The sequence below is a fragment of the Lissotriton helveticus genome, chromosome 7 (assembly GCF_964261635.1).
Source record: "Lissotriton helveticus chromosome 7, aLisHel1.1, whole genome shotgun sequence".
In the NCBI taxonomy this organism is placed as follows: Eukaryota; Metazoa; Chordata; class Amphibia; order Caudata; family Salamandridae; genus Lissotriton; species Lissotriton helveticus.
The window spans coordinates 820,089,762-820,115,999 of NC_136068.1; the positions used below are offsets into that span (position 1 = coordinate 820,089,762).

Sequence of the window (26,238 nt, forward strand, 5' to 3'; positions counted from 1 at the left end):
ACTACACAAAGACCTGAGTAAACCACCAGGGAGACCTATCCTTTCGGGATGTGGTTCTATTCTGGAACCCCTAGGGAAGTATATAGACTTCTTCATAAAAGACTTGGTTAAAGACACAACGACATACATTAAAGACACCACACATCTAATAAACCTTATTGAATCTCATCCTTACCACCCTGAGTCAGAACTCCTTGTCACCCTTGACATCGAGTCACTATATACGAATATTCCTCAACAAAAAGGAATGGATGTAATTCGTAACCATCTCAATAAGCGCCCAGCACCACATCAAGTACCCACAGATTTCATCATGAATCTACTCGAGATTGCCCTTACCAGGAACTATTTCCTCTTTAAAGACTCATACTACAGACAATGTAAGGGGACATCCATGGGGGCTATTTTTGCCCCCAACTTTGCCATACTCTTTGTGGATGATCTAGAATCCAACATCATTCTAAATAGGGGCAACCCGTACAGAGATAACATACTTAGCTGGCGAAGGTACATAGATGATGTGCTTATGATTTGGAAAGGGGATGAGGATACCCTAAAAAAATACTGTGAGTGGCTGAACAACAGCCAACCTGACCTAAGATTCACTTTCAATTTTGATAAAAACCGTATTGATTATCTAGATGTCACCATCAAGTGTCATGAGGAGGAACTATACACCACCCTCTTCAGGAAGCCTACTGAGCGCAATACGCTCCTAGAATACCACAGTTCGCACCCTAGGGCCCTACGGGATGGCCTTCCCTACGGCCAATTCCTTAGAATCAGGCGTAATTGCAAATTCAAACAAGATTTTTTCCTAGAGGCAGAAACTCTATGTTCAAAACTGATGAACAGAGGTTACCCCAGAAAACTGGTGAGAAGATCTATGAAGCGAGCCTGGTACGCCCATAGAGAACATCTTCTACAACCAAAAAAGAGAGAAGCATTAAAAAGAATAACCTGTGTGACAACCTTTGGCACAATCAGTAATAAACTATGCAAAGCGATTAAGAAACATTGGCCTGTACTGTCCCCCCTGGAACTTAATACAGGACTGCCCCTTTTCTCATTCAAAAGAGGCCGTAACTTAAAAGATCATTTAGTACGAGCAGCCACCATCGCCAAAAAAAACACAACAATAGAGACATGTCTAAATCTACCTCCTATTGTAGGGCACCACAAATGCAACAACTGCACTGCATGCGAATTCACGATAAATACTAAGGTGTTTGAATATGAGAACTGTAAACACACATTAAAAACTTTCACTAATTGCAACTCTAAGAATGTTATATACTGTGTCAAATGCCCCTGCCAACAACTGTATATTGGCCAAACTACCCAACAGATAAAAACTAGGATTTCGCAACACAGGAGCAGAATTCGTTGCAAAGTTTTATCTGCACCCTTGGTGGAACACTATGTTGAAAAAGGACATTCAGAAAACGATCTACAATGGCAAGTGGTGGACCAGCTTTTGCCTAATACCAGAGGAGGAAACCAACAGACAATCTTGAATCGCCTTGAGTGTAAATGGATTTTTCTTTGCAAAAGTATTGAGAAAGGACTCAACACTCTGGATGAGTGGAATAGCTATACCTAACTACAGACTTTTATTCTTAAGAGTATGGAACACAAATGTTTTTTATAACGCGAAGCTCCTATAATTCAAAATGTATAGCATTTTATGTTAAGGGCAACCGCAATCACCCATGTATACTCTGCAAGCAATTCCCCAATGAGCAGGCGCGTAAAAGACACTGTACCCTCAGGCATGCGCGTTGGCTACTCGAATTAGGGTGACGCAAGCAACAATGAGTCTGCGCATGCGTTAAAAACATAACCAGGAAGTAACTGCTGCAGCGCTCGCATTCGCCGTAGCACTGAAGCAGAGGTAGTCGCGCCACGGACCGCGGCGATCAAGTAAGTGAATGCGCCCTCCAGATCGGTATCCCTTGCCTACGCACTACGTTTGGCATATGATGGGACCATTAATCTACAGCTAAAATGCCTCCCGCTTTTTGTTTCTTGCAGTTCCCGCCGGAACGTAGGACACCAAATGATACCGGGTATTGTAAAAACTTCCTTCTAAAACCCAGACAGGATCAGCATGTACAAACTGAATTCGTAATTGTAATCTTTACCCCTTAATTGTTTACAGATAAATAAACCCGCTCCCATTGAATATCCCTACCTCTGCAATACGAGTAAATGGACCATTACTGGTAACGTTTTTTACCTTTTTAATTGCTTTAACTTAACCCAGTTAAAAAAGTGTTAAAGCAAGCCAAAAAACCTGAATTTTTTCTCACTTCCAGACTCTGAAGAAACCCCCTTTCTTGAGCTAGAACTAGCCTAGAAGTATGAATAACTAATATTTCTTGGCACAATACAACCTAAGTAAGTTTCATAAAATACAGCCCACTACAGCCACAAGTATTGAATATTTGAATATACGTTATATTAATTTTTTCTGATCCTCCTGCTTTATACAGTTGGACCGTATACCCCAAAGTACCTCAAAGTACCTACAACTTGACCGTTGAGTCAGATAAAACATCTATCACAACGTGCAAAGTAAGACAAATTGCTTAATACAAAAAAAGCGCGTAAAATAAACTCCCACCAAAAGCTTTCCTTGAATAAAAATAAAAGCGCGCTACATTCACGGTTGGCCCTATTTCTATATGTATAGAAATGTGCATGAATTATATGCCACTGGGAGCACCCTTCACTCCATTGTTTGAAGCTATGTTTTTGTAAGGATATAGTAGTAAAATTCTAATTTAATCGTTTCAGGAAAGCTCACGTCCTGATGATGATCTAAAGTCATGTTAGATCGAAACGCCGTCGACCCTTGCAAGGAAAACTCCCCTTCCCTACTGTGTATATATATTTCTTCGGGGAATACCCTTGCTTGTGACACCTTGTATATAGCTTTTTAATATTTCACTCAGTCACTATAAGCACTTTTGTCACATGTGTGAGCACCTGAAACATTCGAAAAAACTTAACTGTGTAAGCATTAATAAAGTCCTTTGTTTGTAACCTTACAAAACTGTCTCCCAAGTCTAACTTATCTACCAGAAATAATTTCTCTTATCTGGACCTTTCTAGGCCACCTAGAAATAATTGTTTCAACCAGGACCTTATTAGGCCACCCATGACCATTGTTCTTTTTAACCATACGTTGACCCCAGGTTTTGACTAAAGGGGTACCCTTGTTTCTCATAACTAAGAACTGACGTCAGCACGCGGAGGCGGCGTCTAAGTACTCCGACGACGTCATCACGGCACCCACGACGCCGACGACGGACGCGGAGCCGCAGACGACGCCTACCAACGCGCAAGGGTACTGCTATGCAAAAATTTCTGGATCCAGTCTGACGCCTGGGGATATTCTAAGGTAAGGAATCTAATACTAACTAATGTCTCTTACAGATATATCGTTACACAAGTAGTAACTTGTGCACCAGCACTTATCTTGGCAATCACTGTTTCCACGGTAATTCAATACGCATGCATTCACTTCGATTACTGCACCACGGTACCTACTTTTTCTAAGGTGGCTTTGACCACGACATTAATAGTTTCTTTCTTGTTTCTTTAACCTTTTTCCCACGCTCATTGTTTAGTTACGCACTCTGCTTTTTGCACACCTATTTGGATGGCTTCATTTATTATAGGGTTATGTATTTAATGCTACCATACCTGTTGCCTTTGTAAATAGCATTATGACATGTTTATATTATCTCCCTTAGATCCCCTAACGAAGGGCGAACTTTATTTGCCCGAAATGCATTGAGATATATAATTTGAAACCCCACACGAACTTGTTTGGACCCCACCTTTGAATCTGAATTTGAACTTTATGAATGGATATAAAGATATTCTACACAAAGCTTCAAGGACTATACGTTGTTTTATTGCCTGAAATGTTTTTTCTAAAAATTGAAATTTTGTTTAAAATGTTTCTGAAATGTAATTGAATTCACTGTTTAGCTCAGTACACTCAGTTTGAGTGACTTGTAGCAGTGCACCGGGGTTACCGGATCTCCATCTGGTATTCTTTTGCTTTGATATTAAAGCTTGCCATTGTTGGATTCTGCCTCCCACCAGGAAGCTGTACTTCCCTAAGAGCACACCAGATGTGCTTAGCAGGTAGGCTCCTGGTAGAAGGCAAATGGACTAGGTGGCCTGTTGACCTTGGGTGAGAAGGCAGCGGAAACATGGCCTCAAACTGCTTGGTTCCTTGCTAAGGTGAGACAGGCTGGCAGTATGGGCCACCTAGACCAAATCTGTGAAAGGATCAGTAAGGTTGGTGCAATTGGTGAGGTAGTGAAGATAAGCCTAGAGAGAGTGCAGTAGCTCTTTAATTGCTCTAAAGCAGAAGTCCTGTCCCCAAACAGGCAAGTCCCATCAAAGGGCATGTCCATAAGATAGGACTGGACATTGCCAGAGAACCTAGTTGATTGTAACCACACATGGCGGCATATCGCGACATGGGTGCTAATGGCTTGTCCGATGGAATCTGTAGTGTTCAAGCCACAACAAATTCTAACCTCACCTGCATCACAACTGTCTTGGATGGCCTTGGCAAGGACAGATCGGAGATCTTCATTGACACCAGGGAGGACATGTTCCACCAAGTCTTAAATGGTGTGGGAAAAGCGTCCCAGTAGGAAGTTGACATTTACTGAATGGAGAGCCAGAATGGTGGGGAAGAAAACTTTCTTTACAAAAGTCTTCACCCTTTTGGTCTCCCTATCATGGAGAGCGGTCGGATAAGTGTTGCGATCAGATCTGCTTGTGGACACCTGCACCACTAAACTTCAGGGGAGAAGGGTGGTGAGAGAAGTATGAAGGATTCCCGGTAGCAGGATGATGGCATCTCGCTTTATTTCTGTTAACTGGGGATGCCAGGGTAAGGCTTGGCCCAGGCTCCCAACAAAGTATATGTCAATGCCTCACTGAATGGCAGAAGGGGTTCGGAAGATGTTTGACGGGCTGGAGGACTTTTGTCAGCACATTTGTTTTTACCGCCAATGGTGGGGAGCTGGAGGTCAAGCACTTTGTGAGATTGATGGCACCAGACTTGACTGTGATCAAGTGAATGCGAGTGGCCAATTCTTGTGCTTCTTTCTGGACTTACCGGACAATTTGGATCATGATGCAGACCGGCCTTGCGGAGTAGCTTCAGAGACTCCTGGAACAGCAACAGGACCAGGACAGAACCTTTGATTTGGGTCGCGACTTAGGTCCCCTTTAGGAGACTTCTTTTGCTTAGCGATATAAAGTTTCACCTCGCAGTCCTGGATTGCCTTCAAGTTTATCGGCACGCAGTCACTGCAGGCCTTGGAGTTGTGACTCGATCCTAGGCACCACAGGCACATCTGATGGGGATCTGCAACAGACATAGTTAGGGACAGTTCCTACAAGGCTTAAAAACAGTCATTTTTGGAGGTGACATCCCTTGCACAAAGCCAAAGAATTTGAACAATAAATTGAGATAAGTCTTTTGGAGACAAGAGAGAGCATCGGATTTGCATCTGGTGTTGCAGAGAAAATAAAGGAGCTGACATAAGAGCACAGGAGTGGCACTATATAGACTCCACAAGTAATTTCGGGAGCAGAACAGCACCATTGCAGAGCCGCATGTGCCACCGACAGGTGCATAGAGGTACTACTGAAAAGTTTCTAGATCCAGTCTGGCACCTAGGGAATATTGCAAAGGTGAGGAATCTGGGGCTCGAGGTCTCTAGCATAATTGCAGACACTTAAAGTAACTAACTATTTATACTAACCATCTACTACATTTGTGTTTGTCATACAAAATCCATTTAAAGATAGCTGCTTTAACCAGGGGCATAGATATCAACAACGCCTCTGGTGAAATGGCATCGGGCCCAATAGAATGAGGGGCCTACTCCATCCGAGTAATAGCTATCTAACCAAACTACCAGGTGATCAGCCAATTTTCCACTTCCTTGCATTAAGCTCCATGGCCCGCTTACTCCGCCACCGCTGTTTACTGAAAATAAAGATTAGTATATGGGTGTTGATACACTTCCAATGCCAAGAACAGTTTACATTTTCAACACTGGCATGATATTTCTGAACCATAAATCCGTAGCAACAAGCACAGTAAAGTTAGTGGACTAGTTCCCACCATCACCTTTTGGGAACTGATTTCTCAAAAAAAACTAAAACCTTTAAAGAACATCACTTTTTAGGCGATACTTAGATTTTAACAATACAATGACAAGTAAAAAATGTCTTACGAAATTGTACCTTAATCCAAGCAAAGAAAACACTGACTGCAACCATGATGTTGTACTGAATTTGCCAGTAAGCAAGAAAATGAAAATCTGGATATACTGTGGGATCTTTGAGAAGCGTTTCAATCAAAAGATTAACTTCTATAGTTCGATATAAGTTGAAAGCAATGGCCAAAAGTGACATCTAGCAGAGAAAAAAAACATTTAGATACTCTTATATAAACGGAAACTGCATTGAAACAGATTAGAGATTACTGCGTTGCATATCTCTTCAGTCTTCCAACCTCGGCAAATATTTTTAATTACATGGCACTTCAAATAACCAATTTTTTTTTGTTCAAATTTGTTTATTGGGTTTTGGTTAACATTTTACAGGTAGTATGTCAGCGAGAATGCAGTACAGTGGTACATATTCGTAAATACATAGTATCGATACACACCAGTAGCCCTCCCCATGCAGTGTACACATGTCAATCAGCCCATCCAAGTTGTACGGACCATTAATAATCTTCACATAGTTCCCCCCTATCGTCAGGGGCGTACTCCCCAGGCAAGTAGAGGTTGTGCATGGTGATCGGTCCACTAAGCGTAATGTAGTAATGACTCTGTGACTCATTGTTCTTTACTCAGTCTTCCCGTATGGTGCCGACGAGGCCGGCAAGATACGTGTCTGCATATGTCGTCGTGATGCTCTTGCCAACTGGTTCTGCCAATAAACTATCAGTAGGGATAACCATTCCTTCAATCTAAACTTCCAATTGTTTCAACTTTTGGGGTTAACTTGGTGGGGTGGGGCGGGGGGTTGGTTGGGAAGCGGGAGATGGTCTGGTGTGTCGGGGGGGTGGTGGTAGATCTTACTTAGGAGGCATAGCAGTGTGGCACGCGGGTGGTCGGGGGCGTGTGCTGAAGAGCAGGGATCGTGGAGAGTGGGGTCACGTGGCGTTTGTAGAAGTTGTGTGACCGTGTCAGTGTGGTGTAGGGGACGAAGCGACTGTACAGGTCTGGGACTGTGAGGCCGTCAGTGACTCTGGTGGGTTCATCGCCTGGGTGAAGTCATGCATCAACTGGGCCCAGTCCAGGGAGATAGGGTGTTTACGGTGCCCCTTCACTTCCTCCTCCCGGAGTATCTCCTCCTCTGCTTTACCCCATTTGCGTACTGCGCCGATCCAGGCTGCCTCCGGTGGTCCGGCGGGGGCTCTCCAATGCATGGCTATTCCCCTCTTTGCTAGGAGGGTGGCCAGTGATAGGAAACGATACTGCACTTTCTCGGTCTTCCGCCTGCGGAAGATTCCGAGTGCGCATGTCTCCCATGTAGACATAGTCGTGATGGCAGTCACCTCCTCAAGGGTCCGATGGACTGTGTTCCAGAACCCTTGGAGTGTGGGGCAGTCCCAGAACATGTGTTTAAAGTCTGCCATCGGGGTTTGACAGCGGGGGCAGGCAAAGTGTGTATCCGGAAAGAAGCGATGTAGTTGATGTGGCGTGAGATAGGCTCTATGGAGGAAATTAAACTGTATGTTGCGGAACCTTGCATTCCTAGAGACCTTCTTGGGGTATTCCAGGGCCATGCTCCATTCTGTGTCGTGGACCACCCTGCCTATGTCCGTCTCCCATTTCTGACGTAGGGGCTGGAGGGATGGAAGGAGTAGTGTGCGTATTGCTTTGTATAGCCAGGTAACCAGGTGGCGCCCACTCCCATGTGTAGGATCGCGTGTATCACTGGGTGTGGCGTGGGTTCTCCCTCGGCCGGATCCCAGTATCTACGACTACTCTCTATTAATTGTCTGTGAAGTAAAAATTGTCCGGGGGGGAGATCGTATTGCTCCATCATTTGGTCATATGTTTTCAATCGACCTTCTTCAAAGAGTGATTCCCTCTCTGTGACTGCCAATTCAGTCCAGACCCATAGTGTACCCTGTGTGTAGTACGTGGCTCCTCGTGGGAAGCCCACCAGTGGCAGCAGGGGTGAGTATGGTGGGCGCGCTCTAGACATGCGGTGAACACGCATCATACAGGTGCGAACTATGGAGAATTGCAGGGGTCGGGTACGCATGGGTTTGGTACCCGGGAGCAGCGTTCGGTGGATTGCTGGTTGCGGTATGGGGCCGTCCGCCGTGATGGTTTCTCCCATGTGTCGCCCCGCCATCCAGTATGACAGCCATTGGAGCTGGGCCGCCAAGAAGTACGCCTCGAAGGCCGGTGCTCCCAATCCACCCTCCGTGGTGGGCAGGTAGAGTGTCGATAACGCCACCCGTCGCCGTCCCCCACCCCACACCAGCTCCGTGAGGAGACTGTCCAACTCCTTAAAGAACGATCGCGGCGGGACCACCGGAAGGTTGGCAAAATGATACAGTAGTCTGGGGACCATGATCATTTTTGCCAGGGCTACCCGGCCTATAGGCGCCAACGGAAGAGTCTTCCAGAAGCCCACCGCTGATCGTAGCCCAGCTAGGGTTTTGCGATGGTTCCCTTCGTATAGATCTTATGGGGTGTGATATAATCGCACTCCCAGATAACGGGGGGCCTCTGCATCCCACGCTAGTAATTGGGGGCCTATTCGGGTCTCGAATGGGGCCATATGGTGGCTCAGCAGGTATAACGAGGATTTCTCCCAGTTGACCTTGAGGCCCGAGACGTCCGCGAAGTCTTCCAGAGTTCTCCATATACTGGTCAGGTCCTTAGTGGCGTCCCGGATATATATTAAGAGGTCGTCCGCGTATAAGGACACGCAGTGTTTCGTATCTGCTAGAGGGATTCCCCACTCCTCGCCCTCCCGTCGCAGGCGTATTGCGAGGGGTTCAACCGCTAGGGCGAAGAGGAGGGGTGACAGCGGGCATCCCTGTCTCGTTCCTCTCTCCAGCGTGAACGCTGGTGAGATGTATCTGCCCATCCTAACTCGAGATGTGAGGTTCGTATAAAGGAGCCTTGTGTACGCTAATAAGTTCGGGCTAACGTTATATCTTCGAAGGACCTCGAATAAATATGGCCATAAGAGAGTATCGAATGCCTTCTCGAGGTCTAATATGAGGCATGCTGCATTGGGGAACTGCTCCCGCGTCTCGTCTTGGACATGGAACAGTCTACGGAGGTTGTGGGATGTGTTGCGGTTGGGGACGAACCAACTCTGATCGGGGTGGATTAACGGAGGTAGGACCTGGGTATACCTCTCCGCTAGTATTTTGCCTAAGATCTTGCAGTCCGTATTGAGTAACATGATCGGTCTATAAGACGATGGGAGCGTGGAGTTCCTGTGTGGTTTGAGGAATGACACTACTATCGATTCCCTAAGGGACTGTGGCCACATCCCCGCCTCGTGTGCGGCGTTAAACATGGTAACCATTCGGGGGCTCAGGAGAGTCGAGAAGGTACTATAATATTCGAGGGGGAAGCCATCCATCGCAGGGGCTTTATTGCTAGCTAATGCCCCTATCGCCTTTTTCACTTCGGGTAGGCCTATCTTACCGTCCAGGTCTTTCTTATTTGTCGGTGAGATTTGGGGGGTGATCAAAGTGTGGAAGAATCCATCCATCACTTGGGGGTCTCCCTGTCGCGGGGCCTTGTATATGCCGGAGTAATATGTGTAGAAGACTTGAAGGATTGCCGATTGGGATGTGTGGAGCTGACCAGACTGATCTCTAATTTCTATGACAGGTTTCAGATCGGGGTCCTGTCTAGCGAGCCAGGCCAAAAGTGTACCTCCCCTGTTGCCCTCCCGGTGTACCCTGGCGGCATAGATCCTAAAATTGTATTTACGGAGGTCTCTCAGTGTTTCCGCGTATCTGGTTTTGGCTTCAGCCACGCGTTCCGGGGTGGCCGCACCGCGGTCATCTGCCTTCGATAGGGATTCTAAAGCACATTCCGAGTCCTGAGGTGTGCGTTCTAGGAGCTTGCGCAGCCCCACTACCTGCTGTATACAGTGACCTCTCGCCGTTACTTTATGTGTATCCCATTCTATGAGCCTAGAGGTTGCTGTCCCTGCATTAAGTGCAAAGTGTTCCTGTAGGTGTTCCTGGTGAGTATGTGTGAATACCTGGTCTGTAAGACACTCCCGGGGGAGTTTCCATGTGGGCACAGGAGGGTGCGGCGGTTTCCATCGAAGGGTCAACGAGTGGGCATCGTGGTCTGAGAGCACTCGCCTCAGATAGTCGGTATGTTGTACCTTAGCGTGTATCTGCGCCGAGCAAAGAAATCTATCCAGGCGTACTCGGAGGTCGTGAGGGATGGAATGAAATGAGTACAGCTTGGAGGTGGGGTGTAGTGCCCTCCATGTATCGATCAATGCCCAGTGTTTCACCCAAATAATACAAAGTTCTGTCTGCCTGTAAAGTGGTGAGTGTGGGGGGGCGGGAGCGGTCCAGAGTCATGTCCAGGACGCAGTTGTAATCTCCACCCAATATCCACTGTACGTGGTTGTGATACTCTAGCGCTGTCGTGAGGCGGTTCCAGAATACGTTCTGTTCAGTATTAGGGGCATAGATACTGCCTACTAGAATTGATTACCCATCCAGTAATCCTTCCATTAACACATATCGCCCCTCCTTATCCACCACCCTGGTCTGTTCTTTAAATGGGGTACCTGGCCTGACCCAGATCAGTGTCCCTCTGGCAAAAGCGGAGTAGCCGGTAGCGCAGATAATGCCCCGCCATTTCTTCTGTAGTCGCCCCACCTCTGTTGCCGTCAAGTGGGTCTCTTGCAAAAGGGCGATGTGTGCTTGTTGTCTCTTCAAATAAGCATATACTGCATAACGCTTACTCGCTGTATGTAGGCCCCTTACGTTTAGTGTGATGAATGTAATGTCCGTGTTAGGGATTCTCGTCATGTCTGTCTGTTAGTCTTACAGGGCAGCACTCCCCAATCCCTGGGCCCATAGTTATGGCCGCCTCCTCCCGTACACTTCTCCCACAAGTGTCCAAACGTACACTAACAGCCCTCTCCCGCAGAGGTATGAGGAACAGGTGGAATGATAGGGGGGGGAACTTAAGAACAACATTTGGGAAACCGTCCCAACTATAGGGGCCTATTGCTTGGCACAATAAGTCCAAACTGTACATCTCGTACTGTCTCTAGTTCGTTTTGCGTGGGGGGTGGGTTGGTGTCGCTGCCGAAGGCTCAAGGTCTGGCTGCCGTTCGCGCAGTGTAGCTGTAAGTGAATTCACAATCGCCATTACCTCTGTTGGTGGATTACGACTCCCTTCTGGTTCCACCCGGTCTGAGTGTCCCGGTTTTACCATATTCTCCGCTCGTCGCCGTTCAGTGTCCGCCGTTTGCGGGGTCACCAGTGGAGGGGAGACCGAGCCCCCTCTCGAGGTGCGTGTGTCGCTGCATTCTTCATCTTTGGATGTGAAGATGTGTGGGCCCCGGTCCTCCCCCGATTCATCCATCGTACGCTGGGTCTCCGCCGCCGCATGTAGGGCCTTCCGTCTGTCTGCTATTATATGTTCCAGATCCGGGGATTTTCTGGTGTTGGGAACCGATGGGCGGCTCAGCTGCGTGAGGGCTATCTTCTTGGAGCGTAGTCCCCGTTTGTTAGAAAGAGGGCGTGATGATGTGGTTCTCCTTTCTGGTAGATCCTTGTCGTGGTGTTCCAGCCAGCGCCTCGCCTCCCCCGGGTCCGTAAAGAAGTGCGTAGAGTCCCCAAGTATAATTTTAAGGCGAGCCGGGAAGAGGAGCGCGTACTGCATCTTGTGTTGTCTCAGGGTTTGTTTTACCGCCTGAAATGTGGCTCGCTGGCGCTGCACTGCCTGAGAGTAGTCTGGGAACAGCATCACATGCTTGTCTTCCACCCTGAGTGTTCTCGCTTGCCTGGCCGCTCGTAGGATCGCATCCCGGTCCTGGTAGTGTAGCAGTTTAAGCAGGAATGGTCTGGGGGGGGAGCCCGCAGCCGGGCGTCGGGCTGGAACCCTGTGCGCTCTCTCCACTGAGAAGAAGGGTGTGAGGTCCTGAACCTGATTGAATGTTTTTATCCAAGTTTCTATATAGTGTACAGGGTCAGACCCCTCCACTCCCTCCGGCAGGTTGAGGACGCGGATGTTGCTCCGGCGAGAGCAACCTTCCAAATCGTCTGTCTTGTGTTCCAAGTATTTGACTTTATTCTGGAGTTCTTGGATGGCCCCCTGGTGGAGTTGGACCTGTGGTTTCAAGTCTTGTAGCGTTTTTTCTTCTTGGCTCACTCTATCCGTTAGTTTTCTGTGGTCATCTCGCAGGAGGTTAATATCCGAGGCGAGTTCGCCGAACTTGTTCTCCATGGACAGCCGTGAGTGCTCTATGGCCGCTAGAACCTTATCTAGCTTGGTCGACATATCCTCACCCTGCGGCGGTCCGTCAGTTTGCGGCATCTTCGAGGGGCCCTGGGAGGGCGATCGTCTCTGGCCAGGTGCCGGCGTCGTGGTCACTGTCCGTTGTGATCTCCCCATCTATGTCGCTGGTGGCCCACCGGGTCGGTGGAGCAGTCACCCCTCTGGTGCCAGAGGCCTCCTCCGGGACGTCATGCTCTGCTGCTGCAAACTGCCCCTCGGTCCCCGCCGTCACTCCGCCATGGAGCTGATGTTGAAGCGGGGGAGGTGAGGTCCTTTTCTCACTGAGGGTCGCAGTGGTCCCTAACTGCGCCCCTGCAACTGCCGTGGGGGTGATGGGCAGTCCCAGCCTCGCGTGTCCGTGGGGGTCCCCTCACTGAAAGCGGTTATGTGGGTTTTCCACTGGTCACCTCCAATCTTAATCGCCGTCAGCCGTGTGATGTCCGGGCAGGGATGCTGCACGACTCCGTCCCAGGGTCCCCTCCACAGTCGTCTCTCGCTGGATGGTGTCCCCGGGGCCTCGAGTCCCTCGCCAGTAGGTTTCAGGAGGGGGTGGGGTGATGCTCCCGGGTGTCCGGTGTATGGGACGTCCCCTGCTGGCGGTCTACGGCCGTCGCTGCATCTCTCGGTGCTCTCCCTGTGCACCCGTGAGGTCGTGGGGGCCACCACTGCTGACCGCGACGTGCAGGGCTGCCCGAACGGGTCAGAGGCAGACAGGGCCCACCGTCGCCTGTAGCGCGAGAGCCCTCATACTCACATCGGCAGGGGCGGTAGCGCGGACACTCCGGCTGTCTCCGGGAGTCACCAGCCACCAGGATCTTCGGAGCTCGTCACCGGGCATCAGGATCAGGCTTGTCGGGCTTCCCAACATCTTGGACCGGGCGCCGCCATTTTGGGTCGGTCTGGGCGGCAAGTGCCAAACACTGTCTCGGGTCCGCAGCAGTGTCCCGGTGGCATCGGGAGCGCCAGAAATGTTCCCCGAGACCCACCGCGATTCAGCCCTCTCCGCAGTTGCTCTGTAGCCGCCGGCACCCCACCAGGGCGCACGGGCGGTCCAGGGGTCTCGGACGGTCAGGCTCAATCGGAGATGTGGTCTCTCCGCAACGCGATCACTGTCGCCAGACCGGCAGTACATCGGCCATGTCCAGGGCACCCCCAGGGTTCATAGGGACCATAGTCCAGCGTCGCCGGGCAGCAGGGGCACCTTCCCGGGTTCCCAGGCATCAGGAGCTGGGCGCCGCCATCTTAGTTGCGCTCTGGCGACAGCCGTCGCATGGCTCCCCGGGTCTGTGGCAGCAGCTCCGCGATCACAGGTGGCACCAGAGGTGTTCGTGGGAGCCCTTCACAGGATTAGCGATTATATCGGCTGGTATATGGCCGTTTGTGCGGTGGTAGGCATCAGCATTGCGGGCAGCGGACCGGAGCACTAGGGAAGTGCGTCCACCATCTTGGCTGGCTCGGCCACGCCCCCTCAAATAACCAATTTTAACGATGAAGAAATTACAGTATGCCTATGTTGTTGAGTTGTAATTTTCATACATGCTAAGATGATTACCTTATAAAAAAAACTACAGGATTGAATAAAATAAAATATATCAAATCTTGAATTTTCCTTGTTACATCTTTATAATGTTTTACAAACAGGAGAAGTAGAGAACTAATGAAAATGCTAATTTTAAGGCATACTGGCGGGTACAGTATCATAGAATGGTGCAGAGTAGAGTATAGTGACGTAAAGTGCAGTGGCACAGAATGCAATGAAGCAGAATAGAGTGATGTTGCATAGAGTTGCAGTGACAAAGTGCAGTGCGAATTGGCGTAGAGTGCAGTTAAGAGTAGAGTGGTGTTGAGTGCAGTGGTATAGAGTGACGTGGAGTAGAGCGTTATAAGGTGGTGTGGAGTAGAGTGCAGTGGCATAGAGTTGATATTTTCAGAGTAGAGTGGGGTGGTGCAGGGTACACTACAGTTGCATAGAGGGGCACATAGTGTAATGACAGAGTAAAGTGGTGTAGAGTGCAGTGGCATAGAGTGCATCGGTGCAGAGTAGATTAGAGTGGGGTACAGTGGACTGGCGTAGAGTACAGGGGCATAGAAATGAGTGTTACAGAGTAAAGTGAACTGGCATACAGTGTATTGGTATAGAGTGAGGTGTTGCAGCATGGCATAGAGTGCAGTGGTGTAGAGCGGAGTTGTGCATAGTAGACTGGTGTGGCTTAGACTGGAGTGTATAGAGCGCACTGGCGAAGGGTACAGGGGTGCACAGTAGAGTGGCAAAGAGTGCGTTGGCATAGAGTAGAGTGGTACAGGGCAGAACATAGAGGCATAGAGTGAAGTGGCATAGAGTGCAGTAGTGTAGAGTTGAGTGTTGAGTGGTGCGGAGTGCAGTGGCGTGGAGTGGTGCAGAGTACAGTGCAGTGGTGTGGAGTGGTGCAGAGTTGAGAGGAGTGGTGTAAAGTGGAGTATGCATGGTATGGTGGCACTCTGCCATTACAGATAATACATTTTCAATTGAAATGACCATTACATTTGCACAGGCATACAATTTTACTAATAAAACACAAAAGTGCACAAATGAAAATGTGTGGAAATTGCATCAGTTAATGTAATGATTTGTTTCGATCACATTAAAGTATTTGTTTCCAACACACTTCCGAAATAACAAAAAATGTGCTTCATTTGTATTCCTAATTCTGATATTCTTAAATACTTACACAGTTTATCTAAATGTTGTCATGTGCTTGAAAAACCCTCTTGCCTACCCCCAGTATCCAGCAAGATTGTCACATACATTTTCTCACTTTGAAGTCAGAGAAAGAAAAGTAAACAACCGCCCTCGGAAGAGAGTGCCTGACATTTGACCTCGGTCTTTGAATGCACAGCAAATGTGACATGATAAGACCAATATTTGAAGGCCTGCTTGAAGAAAGGGAGATCTTGGAAGAATACAGTAAACATGTTTTTTGGGCAACAGGAGGGACACACTGAACCAGGAGAGCCTTTAGCAAATAGAAAGCCAGAAAATGTGAGTTATAAACCACAAAGCCAATGGTAATCAACAGGCGGAATGAATTCCTAGGTCAACTTTCCGAAAGTCCCCAAGATATCTTTAGCAAACTGCAGCCTAAAATAGTTGGGGGGGGTGTAAGGAAGGGAGTGGGAGATCCCTTGTCCACCACCCACAGGAATGGAACAATGGGAGTACAAAATGATAGGGAGGAACAATATAATGAATCAAAGAGACGCGTCTCTACCTTGAGAAAATATAGCAGAGAAGGGAAGCATGATGTGATTCCCGTTGTTAAGAATGGTGAGATGGAAAAGTTATTTAAATGTTATCCTACTTCTTCGTCAGGGTAATCTCAAATGAAATAATGAACACTGAATTGTCCTACCCATGTGCATGATCCCAGAGCACTTTAGAAAATAAAAATCTATACTTTTCTCTAGTAGTCAATACTGATATATAAAAATCACGATAGAGGGAAAAGTGAAAGTCTTTCACAAACATTTTGTTAATAAAACGGGAGGGCAGAGTAAACAGAAAGGCTCTGGGACATGACCGGTGAAGATGGTGGCTGTAATGTGCGAGCTTTGACCGGGAGTCATGCACAGCCATAATTTCTATGAGCCACAGGCGGGTGAAATGCTGCTCTGGACTGAGCTGTGGCTTGTATGTAGGCTACGGGCCGGGGTGGGGCAGGTCGTAGGCAGCTGGTATCTCCCCCCCCCCCGTGGAACCACAGAGATGTGTGCGGCTCTATGAGTGAGTACAGCCAGGGCCACTGGAATTATGCGGCAAGAAAATGCAAATTATGCCGCATAAGGCTTCACATTGTCATTTTTAAGTGTGGTAACAGTTTCTGGGCATTGGTTGCACATCACTACTACCAGTTCAATTTCCAAATATAGCAATAAGCAACAGAAAGTTGAGTAGTCCAGCTTTGCAAGGGGCCTTCCACTGCACTGCAACGTGTTGCTGCATTTTTAGTCACTTTTGAACCGTTCGAACTAGAAACAATTATATTCGTCAAAATCTGAAGATTATGTTGCAGATGATGGACTATGTGGCAAAACTATAATTATATGAAAATAGCTGGGAAGCACAATTGCATAATTCCAGTGACCCTGCTTACCTCACTGCCCTACAACTTTTTGGCAGTACCAATAATCCATGTACCTATCAATGGTACTTGCCACAGTTGCTTAAATCTTCAACTCACAAGCAACTACTCACACTCAAGACTAAGGGTGGGCGTAGTTCGCGAAGTAGCGCTATGCGAAGCTACGCGAAGTGTACTTCGCACTACGCGAACTTCACGTAGCACTACGCGAGCTGCGTAGTAGCATGTTCGCACTGTGCAAGATGCGTTTTCAATGATTGCACAGTGCGGACAAGCATCCGGCACTGTGCAAGCATTGAAAACGGCATCTTGCACAGTGCGAGCTGTAGTTTTCTGCTGCTCGAGTAGATTATTACCCGAGTGGCAGCTTTCTCAACGCGAACAGGTAGTTTCTCATTGAGAGCGGTCGCGAGCATGCGCAACCACTCACAATGAGAAACCTGACCTCCTCGCGTTGAGAATCTCGCCGGGATGTCATTTTGCTTGCTCGCGGTCGCGAACATGACGTTCAGGACCACGAACAAGCAAAAAATGACCACTGCACTACGCTACGCTGCACTACGCATGTTCGCACTGTGCTACGTGCAGCTCGCGTAGTGCGAAGTTGCGAAAACTTCGCAAACTCCGCGAGCGTAGCGTAGTGCTTCGCCCAGGGTTACTCAAGACTGCTTGCCTACACCATTCACTTTCCATCAGCTATTTAAAACACCACTCAGCTACGTAACCAATAACATGTTTCACTCACAGACATGCACTTGCACAACCTGTTTTGTAAGCTTTCAGATCATCATTTACTTTAAAAAATGACCCTTGGGATATAACTTGCCTCAGCCATTTTTACTACTTATTCACTATATCATTTCCAACACCAGGCTATACTTCAGGATTTGTAGAGTGCTGCTTGTCACCCGTGAGGGTATCAAGGCACTGGCAGGGTCCAGTTGATTAGCCGAATAGCCAGGTATTCAGGGACTTTCAGAACTCTGGTAAAGATTGGGACGTCTGTAGGTGAAAGGGTAGCTCATTCCAAGTCTTCACTGCTAGGTAGAGACCTCCACATCTGCTACGTCGAATGCAGGGTGAGGGTTCGAGAAAGGGACACAGAGCAGAGGATTCTGGAGGGCTGATGGAAGTTCAGGTGGTGGTTCCAGAAGGCGGGTCCGCAGTTGTGTAGGGCCATGTATGCATGGGTCAGGAGCTTGAACTGGCATCTTTTCTGTACACAGTCAGTGGAGTTCGCTGTTGTAGGGGGTGATGTGGGCTCACCTAGAGAGAGTAATAATATATCAAGCAATGCAGCCTGAATTCAGTGTGCACTGTTCACAACCTTATGAATCAAAAAAATTTGACATCAATCTACTTTTCATAGTTATTTTAATCTTTACTTTAAATAAATCTCTGTTATGATTAAAGCATAATGTAGCATTTGTGTGATTCATTGCCATTCCTGAAAATCACATTAAGATAGTTTAAAATGTAAAAATAATAACAATATACAATATTGTTTTGTGTATTGCAACTGTTGGATTATTATCCTGAGCAATTCGTGCACATGCCCAATACATTTTAGGACAATTAAGTTCTATGTTCAGGGGTAATCCGAGAACAAAACAAGAAATGGCATAGCCAATAGTTCTCGCCTTTGGGGCCTTATAAGTGTTTAGTTATCCAGCATAATATCCTTGGTGCAACAACATCAAGTGTTGCATGGCTAAAATTATAAGGTCCCAAAGGCGAGATCTATTGTCTATGCCAACGCTTGTTTTGAGTTAGTGGCTCGTGCAGGTATGCCACTGTGAGGTAGAGAAGCTGCAAGTGTTTTTATAGGAGCCCCTGTGACATTGCACCTCTTCAAAATGTATCTTAGGTCTGGTGTAATACTTCTAGCCCCTATGCCCATCTTCTCGCACCCAATGCATCCTTAAATGTCCCATGTACAGCCAGGATAGACACCCCTATTACCCCTGCCCTCCAGTGACACTTTACCTGTAACAGGTGGTGGTGGTGGGTGTGTGGTGGTGGTGGACGTGGTGGTGGATGAGTGGTGGTGGACATGGTGGTGGTGGGGGAGGATGTGGTGGTGGTGGACGTGGTGGTGGTAGATGTGGACGTGGTGGTGCACATGCTTGTGGTGGACGTGGCGGTGGTGGATGTTGTGGTGGTGGTGGATGTGGATGTTGTGCTGGACATGGTGGTGGTGGACGTGGTGTAGTGGTCGTGGTGGTGGACATGGACGTGGTGGTGGTGGATGTGGTGGTGGTGGACTTAGTGGTGGTAGATGTAGTGGTGGTAAATGTAGTGGTGGTGGACATGGTGGTGGATGTGGTGGTGGTGGACGTGGTGGTGGTGGACATGGTGGTGGTGATGATGGTGGACATGGTGGACGTGGTAGTGGACCTGGTGGTGGACGTGGTGGAAATTTTGGTGGTGGTGGACGTGATGGTGAATGTGGTGGTGGATGTGGTGGTGGTGGAATTGGTGGTGGACATGGTGGTGGTGGACATGGTGGTGGTGGACATGGTGGTGGTGGATGTGGTGGTGGTGGGCGATGTGGTGGTGCTGGGCATAGTGGAGGAGGTGGTGGTGGATGTGGTGGTGGATGTGGTAGTGGTGGTGGTGGTGGACATGGTGGTGCTGGATGTGGTGGTGTATGTGGTGGTGGTGCTGGTGGTGGACATAGTGGTGGATGTGGTGGAGGTGGATGTGGTGGTAGTGGATGTGGTGGTGGTGGGCATGGTAGTGGACGTGGACGTGGTGGTGGACATGGTGGTGGTGGACATGGTGGTGGTGGTGGACGTGGTGGTGGTAGATGTGGTGGTGGTTGACATGGTGGTGGGCGTGCTGGTGGTATATGTGGTGGTGGTGGATGTGGTGGTGGACATGGTAGTGGACCTGGTCTCGGTGGTGGAAATTTTGGTGGTGGTGGACGTGATGGACATGGTGGTGGATGTGGTGGTGGTGGATGTCGTGGTGGTAGACATGGTGGTGGTGGTGGACATGGTAGTGCTGGACATAGTGGAGGAGGTGGTGGTGGATGTGGTAGTGGTGAAAGTGGTGGTGGTGGATGTGGTGGTGGTGGATGTGGTGGTGTACGTGGTGGTGGTGCTGGTGGTGGACATAGAGGTGGACGTGGTGGAGGTGGATGTGGTGGTGGTGGATGTGTGGTGGACGTGTTGGTGGTGGACGTGGTGGTGGTGGATGAGGTGGTGATGGTGGAGGTGGTGGATGTGGTGGTGGTGGATTTGGTTGTGGAGATGGTGGACATGCTGGTGGTGGTGGACATGGTGGTGGATGTGGTGGTGGTGGTGGGCATGGTGGTGGAGGTGGACATGGTGGTGGAGGTGGACATGGTGGTGGACATGGTGGTGGTGGACGTGGTGGTGGACATGGTGGTGGTGGATGGATGTGGTGGTGGTGGACATGTTGGTGGATGTGGTGGTGGACGTAGTGGTGGTGGACGTGATGGCGGTGGATGTGGACGTGGTGGTAGATGTTGTGGTGGATATGGTGGTGGTTGACGTGGTGGTGGTGGACACGGTGGTGGTAGACGTGATAATGGTGCACGTAGTGGTGGTGGACATGGTAGTGGACGTGGTGGTGGACAAAGCGGTGGTGAACGTGGTGGTGGTGGATGTGGTGGTGGTTGACGTGGTAGTGGACGTGCTGGTGGTGGATGTGGTGGTGGACATGGTAGTGGACCTGGTGGCGGGGGTGGACGTGGTGGTGGTGGGCCTTTTGGTGGTGGTGGACTTGGTGGTGGTGCTGGACGTGGTGGTGGTGGATGTGGAGGATGTGGTGGTGGTGGACAAGGTGGTGGAAGTGGACATGGTGGTGGTGGAAGTGGTGGTGGGTGACCTGGTGATGGTGGACAACATGGTGGTGGTTGTGGTGGATGTGGTGGAGGTGGACGTGGTGGTAGTGGATGTGTTGGTGGAAGTGGTGGTGGATGTGGTGGTGAATAACTTGGTGGTGGACGTGCTGGTGGTGGATGTTGGGGGTTGTGGACGTGGTGGTGGATGTGGTGGTGGTGGATGTGTTGGTGGTGAACATTGTGGTGGTGGATGTGCTGATTGTGGTGGTAGAGGTGGTGGTGGTGAACGTGGTGGTGGTGGTGGACATGGTGGTGCTGGACGTGGTGATGGTGGACATTGTGGATATGGTGGACATGATGGACGTAGTGGTGGATGTGGTGGTGGTAGATATAATGGTGATAGATGTAGTGATGGTGGAAGTGGTGGTGGACGTAGTGGTGGTGGACGTGATGGTGGTGGACATGGTGGTGTATGTGGACATGGTGGTGGACGTGGTGGTGATTGACGTGGTGGTGGTCGACACGGTGGTGGTAGACATGATAGTGGTGGATGTGGTGGTGGACTTGGTAGTGGATGTGGACGTGGTGGTGGACATAGTGGTGGTGGACATGGTGGTGGTGGACGTGGTGGTGGTAGATGTGGTGGTGGCTGACTTGGTGGTGGATGTACTGGTGGTGGATGTGGTGGTGGTGGATGTGGTGGTGGACATGGTAGTGGACCTGGTGGCAGTGGTGGACGTGGTGGTGGTGGGCATTTTGGTGGTGGTGGACATGGTGGTGGTGGAAGTGGTGGACGCCGTGGTGGTTGAAGTGATGGTGGATGACCTGGTGGTGGTGGACAACATGGTGGTTGTGGGACTTGGCCCTTTCCCCAGAAATTTTTCGTTTTTTACCCCTTTTAATTTAGAATGCCCCTATTGTAACAACAATGTATAGGCCTTGTGTAGTGAGGAAAGCCCTGTGTACTGTGAAACTGATGTTAAGATGCAGGTGTCTTATACCCCTAACATGGCTGCCACTGACCACTGCTGCTGCAGCAGGGTTAGTGGGCGCATTCTAGTGGCGAGGGCTTGGCTGGAACCCTCCAAACAATGTATCAACTTAGCCTGCCAGCCTGCCCACAGGTAGAATGGTGGAACCTCCTAGAACCCCCTGGAACCTTCTGGAACAGGTGAGGTGACACCAACTGCCACTGCCAACTGTCAACTGGCACTGTATAAGGAAAGGAAGGTAAACTTTCCTGTCAGAGTGACTGAGGGGAAGACCTGGGGAAGAACCTACGCAGGAGGATAGGCAGTGAGGGTCAGGGCAGGGTCTTATGATGCTGGAAATGACAGGGCCTAGAGTGCTGCTTTACAAGTATTGAGGCATCCTGTACCCCCCCCCCACTGACCTAACCCCGCGGCAGGGAACCCCCAGGGACCACTTGAGGGGATTGGCTGAGGAGATCTAACACCAGCCACCAACTTAACCCCCTTCAAGGAAACAAGAAACCAAAGGGCGCAAGAAACATCACGCCAACAAGAAACTAAGCTTCTAGTTACAAGGGCGCAAGAAACATCACGCCAAGAAGAAACTAAGCCTCTATTTACAAGGGCGCAAGAAACCTAAAGCGCTAAGAAGAAATTAAATCATCACAGGACTTTTGAAGAAGCAAACAGGTATTGGCGCGGTACTGACCCTGCGTTTCCTGATGTCACCTGGGGTCTCCCTTGCTAACCTGCTACTGGGGTGTCACCTGTCCTGTATATCTAGCGCTGCCCTTGCTGACCCTGTGAAGAGCGCTGAAGTAATGGAGGGGGTTGCTGCCTTCTGAAGCGCTATATTTGTCTGAACTGCAGCACCCTGAACTGAATGTTATTAGACCTGCTGGTCTTGCCCCCACCTCGTGTGGGCCAAAGCGCTATAGCCCTGCACCCTGCTGTCTGTGAAGCGCTAGAATCCTGGGCGTGATTCCTGCCTGAAGCGCTATATTCTGTGGTGCCCTTCAGCAGCACTACCTGGAATGAACTGTCTGCCGAGCGCTACCTCTGCTGTGAATTGCCTGCTATATCGTAGCGCTGTGAATCCTGAAAAGCGCTATCCCCCTGAAGCGCTGTGTCACCAAGAACTTCTGTGGCTCTAGAAGTTGCTGCCTTCTGAAGCGCTGACTCCCTGCTCCCCCAACGCTCCTTTGCTGTCCCTGTGAAGAGTGCTGAGGTACTGAAGGGGGTTGCTGCCTTGTGAAGTGCTGTACCTGCAGGGTGCTATTATCTAAACCTGATTGCCTGCTGAAGCGCTGTCCCCAGCATTGCCTGTGGCCAAGCGCTGTCATGTGAGGAACTGAGGTAGTGCCCAGGGAAGCGCTGTAATTTCACTCCAAGCGCTTTCTTGAATGTCCCATAGAAGCGCTGTAATTGTGCCTCCAAGCGCTCTCTTGTAGGCCCCAGAGAAACGCTGTATTTTTTACCTAAAGTGCCCACCTGCTGGCCCCTATGTGCCTCTAGTGACGTGGAGGCCATTAAGTTACTGTTTATGCCTGAGGACAGGCTTGCCATTCATTAACTGTTTGGGCCCTGGTTCCGGCGTAGGCCTAAAGACATACTGAGTTCACCTGCGATGGCTTAGCCCTGCATAGGGGAGTCCAAGGCATAGTAAAATGCTCATTGAGAATGCTTTACTGAATTGCTTATTGAAATGTTCACCTTAATTAACAGAAATGTTTTACTAGTCTAAAGCAAGGCCTGTGCTTGCTTAATGAGATGTTGCTCTCTAGCAATGAGTAATGTTCTATTTATAAGTTACTTAATGAAATGCCTATGCCTGATTCCTTCCCTGTAATGTTTACTCCTGATTAGGGGGATGTTACCTATGATTGGGGAAGAGTTTTGAAGTGGTTATTCCTGCTTGGAACCAGGATTATTCTGAACTATAGAAGTTTTATTACGCCCCTGCCCCAGTGTTGTAACCTCTACTTATTTACAGGATTACTCTTGGGTGCTGAAAGGTTTATGCCTGCTTAATGTAGGAATTAGAATGTTGATCCTGGCCTGGGGGTGGAAACGCCAACAGCTGCATAATGAACTGTGTCTGCTGACTAATGAAACATTTATTCATGTTGGTTGAAAGGTGGAGCACATGCCCACAGTTATGGAGTGAGGTGCTCCTTGCTTTAAAGAAATGTTTACATTTACTAAAAAGCTTTACATGCATAAACCAAGTCTTCTAAGCTCAGGCTTGCCTGTTAAAAATGGTTATCTCTGCCTTGAAGAGTTGTTAACTGTTGATTGCTGAGTAGGGGAACGTTAATGCTAAAAGGATATAGTTACACTGCCTAATGAGATGTTTTATCCGCAGTGGCGTGTTTTTATTCCTGCCATAGGAGTTTCATTCCTGCCTAAGGAAATGGTTAATGAAATGTTTTACCCTCAGTGAAGTGTTTTACTTCTGCTAAACTGATTATCTCTACTGCAGGAAATGTTTTACCTGTAAGCTCCTGATTAATAGGGGGAAGGCCCTGCCTGTTCAGGCATCAGGTAATAGGATGGTGTGTGATGCCTAAAGAAATACTTTATGCCTAATGAAAGGTGTTGACCTCATTTGAGGCAATGTTTACTCCTGCCCAGGGAAGGGTCTCATACCCCTGCTATAACAGAGATCTACTTACACCTGCTCAATGTAGGGATTTCTACTTCCCTGATGGAATGTTGGTGTAGCCCTGATACAGTTAAACCTGCACAAGGGGATGGTTACCTAGATTGCAATGTTTTCTCCTAGTTAGTGCTGGCTAATGCAATGGTTAGCTGGGCCCAATGAGAAGTTCTCCCAAAGGGATGCCCAACCTTGTTATATGGAATAATTATTCTTAATGAAATGGTTAATTCCTATTACAGGAGGAGAGTTACGTCCACATACTTTTGTGGCAAATGAAATGTTTCATATTTAAGGAAATGTTTGAACTACACTTAACGAATTGTTTATTCCTACAGCGGGGAGATGTTTCTGTTATGGAACTGTCCCTTTGTTTACCTGAGGAAATGGATATTGATGCTTAATGCAGTGTTGTTCTTATGACTTTGAGATGTATTCCTTTCAGGTACTGACCAAGAAGCAAGGCGTAGGTCGGGCCTGTGTCCCACTAAAAATGTATTTAACTATTTATTGATCCAATATTTAATATTTATTGCAGAACGGATATTTATTCATCCAATATTGATTGCAAGTCTTGAGACACATGTATTTTAAATAAATTTATGATTTCCCTGATCCTGCTCTATCTATCTGATTATTTATCTTAATACAAATCACTTGTTTTTATACAAGCTCTGGAGTGGAGTCATTTATTGCGTGCCCAGGTTTCTGTCTCAGTGTGAGTGTGTGCTGCATGATCGCTTAACACATGTGCTTTCGGATGCCTACCCGCTCGTGCCATGCTACCCTAGGGGACTGGTGACCCCAGTTCCAACATATTGGTGTCGAGCGGTGGGATCCAGGACCTGTGACCATGCAGCACCCTCCATTGGGACAGGGTGCACAGCAATTGGGCTGCACACTGATTGTGAGTGCAAGCCTTAGTAATTGACCCCTCCACTGTCTAGCCTGTGAGTGTATCAGGGCCTGTTGGACCTCATTCTGTCGCCACATCCTAGAACCTTTTTCCTGAATTGTTGGACCTGGGCCTCTTGGCAGGGTCATCCCTAAACTTTTTGCCTTCCTCCAATACTCTCTCTGACCTGTTTTTGTTGGTTTAATGACTCTGGGCACTTTTACCACTGCTGACCAGTGCTAAAGTGCATATGCTCTCCCTGTGAAAAGTATACATGTGATTGATGTCCATGATTGGTTCATTGGATTTACTGTCAGTCCCTAGTAAAGTGCACTAGGAGTGCCAGGGCTTGTGAATGCCAATACTGCTAGTGGGCCTGCAGCGCTGGTTGCGCCACCCACAGAAGCAGCCTTAAAATGTGTCTAGGGTCTGCCATTGCAGAACCTGCGTGCAGTCTGGTACTGTCATGCTGGCTGGGCAAGTGCACACACTTGCCAGCCCCTAAACCTTCCCTTAACTTCATATTAGTCACCCCTATGGTAGGCCTGAGGGCAGGGTGCATTGTAAGTATAAGGTAGAACATGCCCTGATGTGTGTGGCATGTTCTAATAGTGAATTACTGCCAAATTCATTTTTCACTATTGTAAGGCTACCAGTTCCCTTCTAGGCCAGATGGGCTGCTGGAATTATTACACTCTATAATCCCAGCAGGCTCAGGGAACATGGTAGAAATTAATGTTTAGTATGCCTGAACTCAGAATAATAAAATACTTCTTTTAGTAAAGTTTATTTTAATATCCTGTGTTTGCAAATGCTACTTTTAGAAAGCTAGCATTTGCTTGTCTAACCATTTCAGCCCGCCTCTGCTCTTGTGTGTATCTGACTGTCTGAGTGTGTGAGTGACAGGGCTGGGAGTTGACAGGTTGTGAATAGCAGGATGACACCTTAGTGGGTGGTGGGAGTTTCCCCTGAATGATGCATCAGGCTGTGCTCTGCCACCACAATGCTGGCTCCGCCCTCCTGGGGAGCGACTGATGACTCAGCCTGCACCTGGCCCAGGAAGGCCCGAAGCTTGTCAACAAAGTGCTCAGGCTGCCCCTGTCCTCACAATGCCGGCTCCGCCCCCCTGGGGAGCGGCTGATGTGCCTGCCCTCACACTGAATGCAGAAGCAGAAGTACCCACCACAAGTGCTCAGGGACTGGAGCAGT

The 26,238-nt window shown here is 48.7% G+C and overlaps 2 protein-coding genes across 17 annotated transcripts in view; both read right to left on the reverse strand.

Annotated features, from left to right (window-relative positions):
* PKD2L2 (polycystin 2 like 2, transient receptor potential cation channel) overlaps nt 1-26,238 on the reverse strand; it is a 2,146,539-nt gene that overhangs the window by 1,023,026 nt on the left and 1,097,275 nt on the right. For 11 of the 12 annotated variants that reach the window (XR_013598682.1, XM_078653282.1, XM_078653287.1 and 8 more), the window contains one exon: nt 6,292-6,462. The exons of the other annotated variant lie outside the window; for it this stretch is intronic. Coding sequence is in view for 10 of the 11 variants with exons in the window: in XM_078653282.1 (XP_078509408.1) it covers nt 6,292-6,462 (171 nt within the window). In the remaining variant the exon portion in view is untranslated. The remainder of the gene's footprint in view (nt 1-6,291; nt 6,463-26,238) is intronic. 12 annotated transcript variants of the gene reach the window in all.
* LOC144769238 (uncharacterized) overlaps nt 17,411-26,238 on the reverse strand; it is a 195,835-nt gene continuing 187,007 nt past the window's right edge. The window contains exon 2 of one of the 5 annotated variants that reach the window (XR_013598685.1): nt 17,411-17,959. Coding sequence is in view for 2 of the 5 variants with exons in the window: in XM_078653293.1 (XP_078509419.1) it covers nt 17,757-17,959 (203 nt within the window). In the remaining 3 variants the exon portion in view is untranslated. The remainder of the gene's footprint in view (nt 17,960-26,238) is intronic. The other 4 variants (XR_013598684.1, XR_013598683.1, XM_078653293.1 and 1 more) reach the window with 4 other exon arrangements.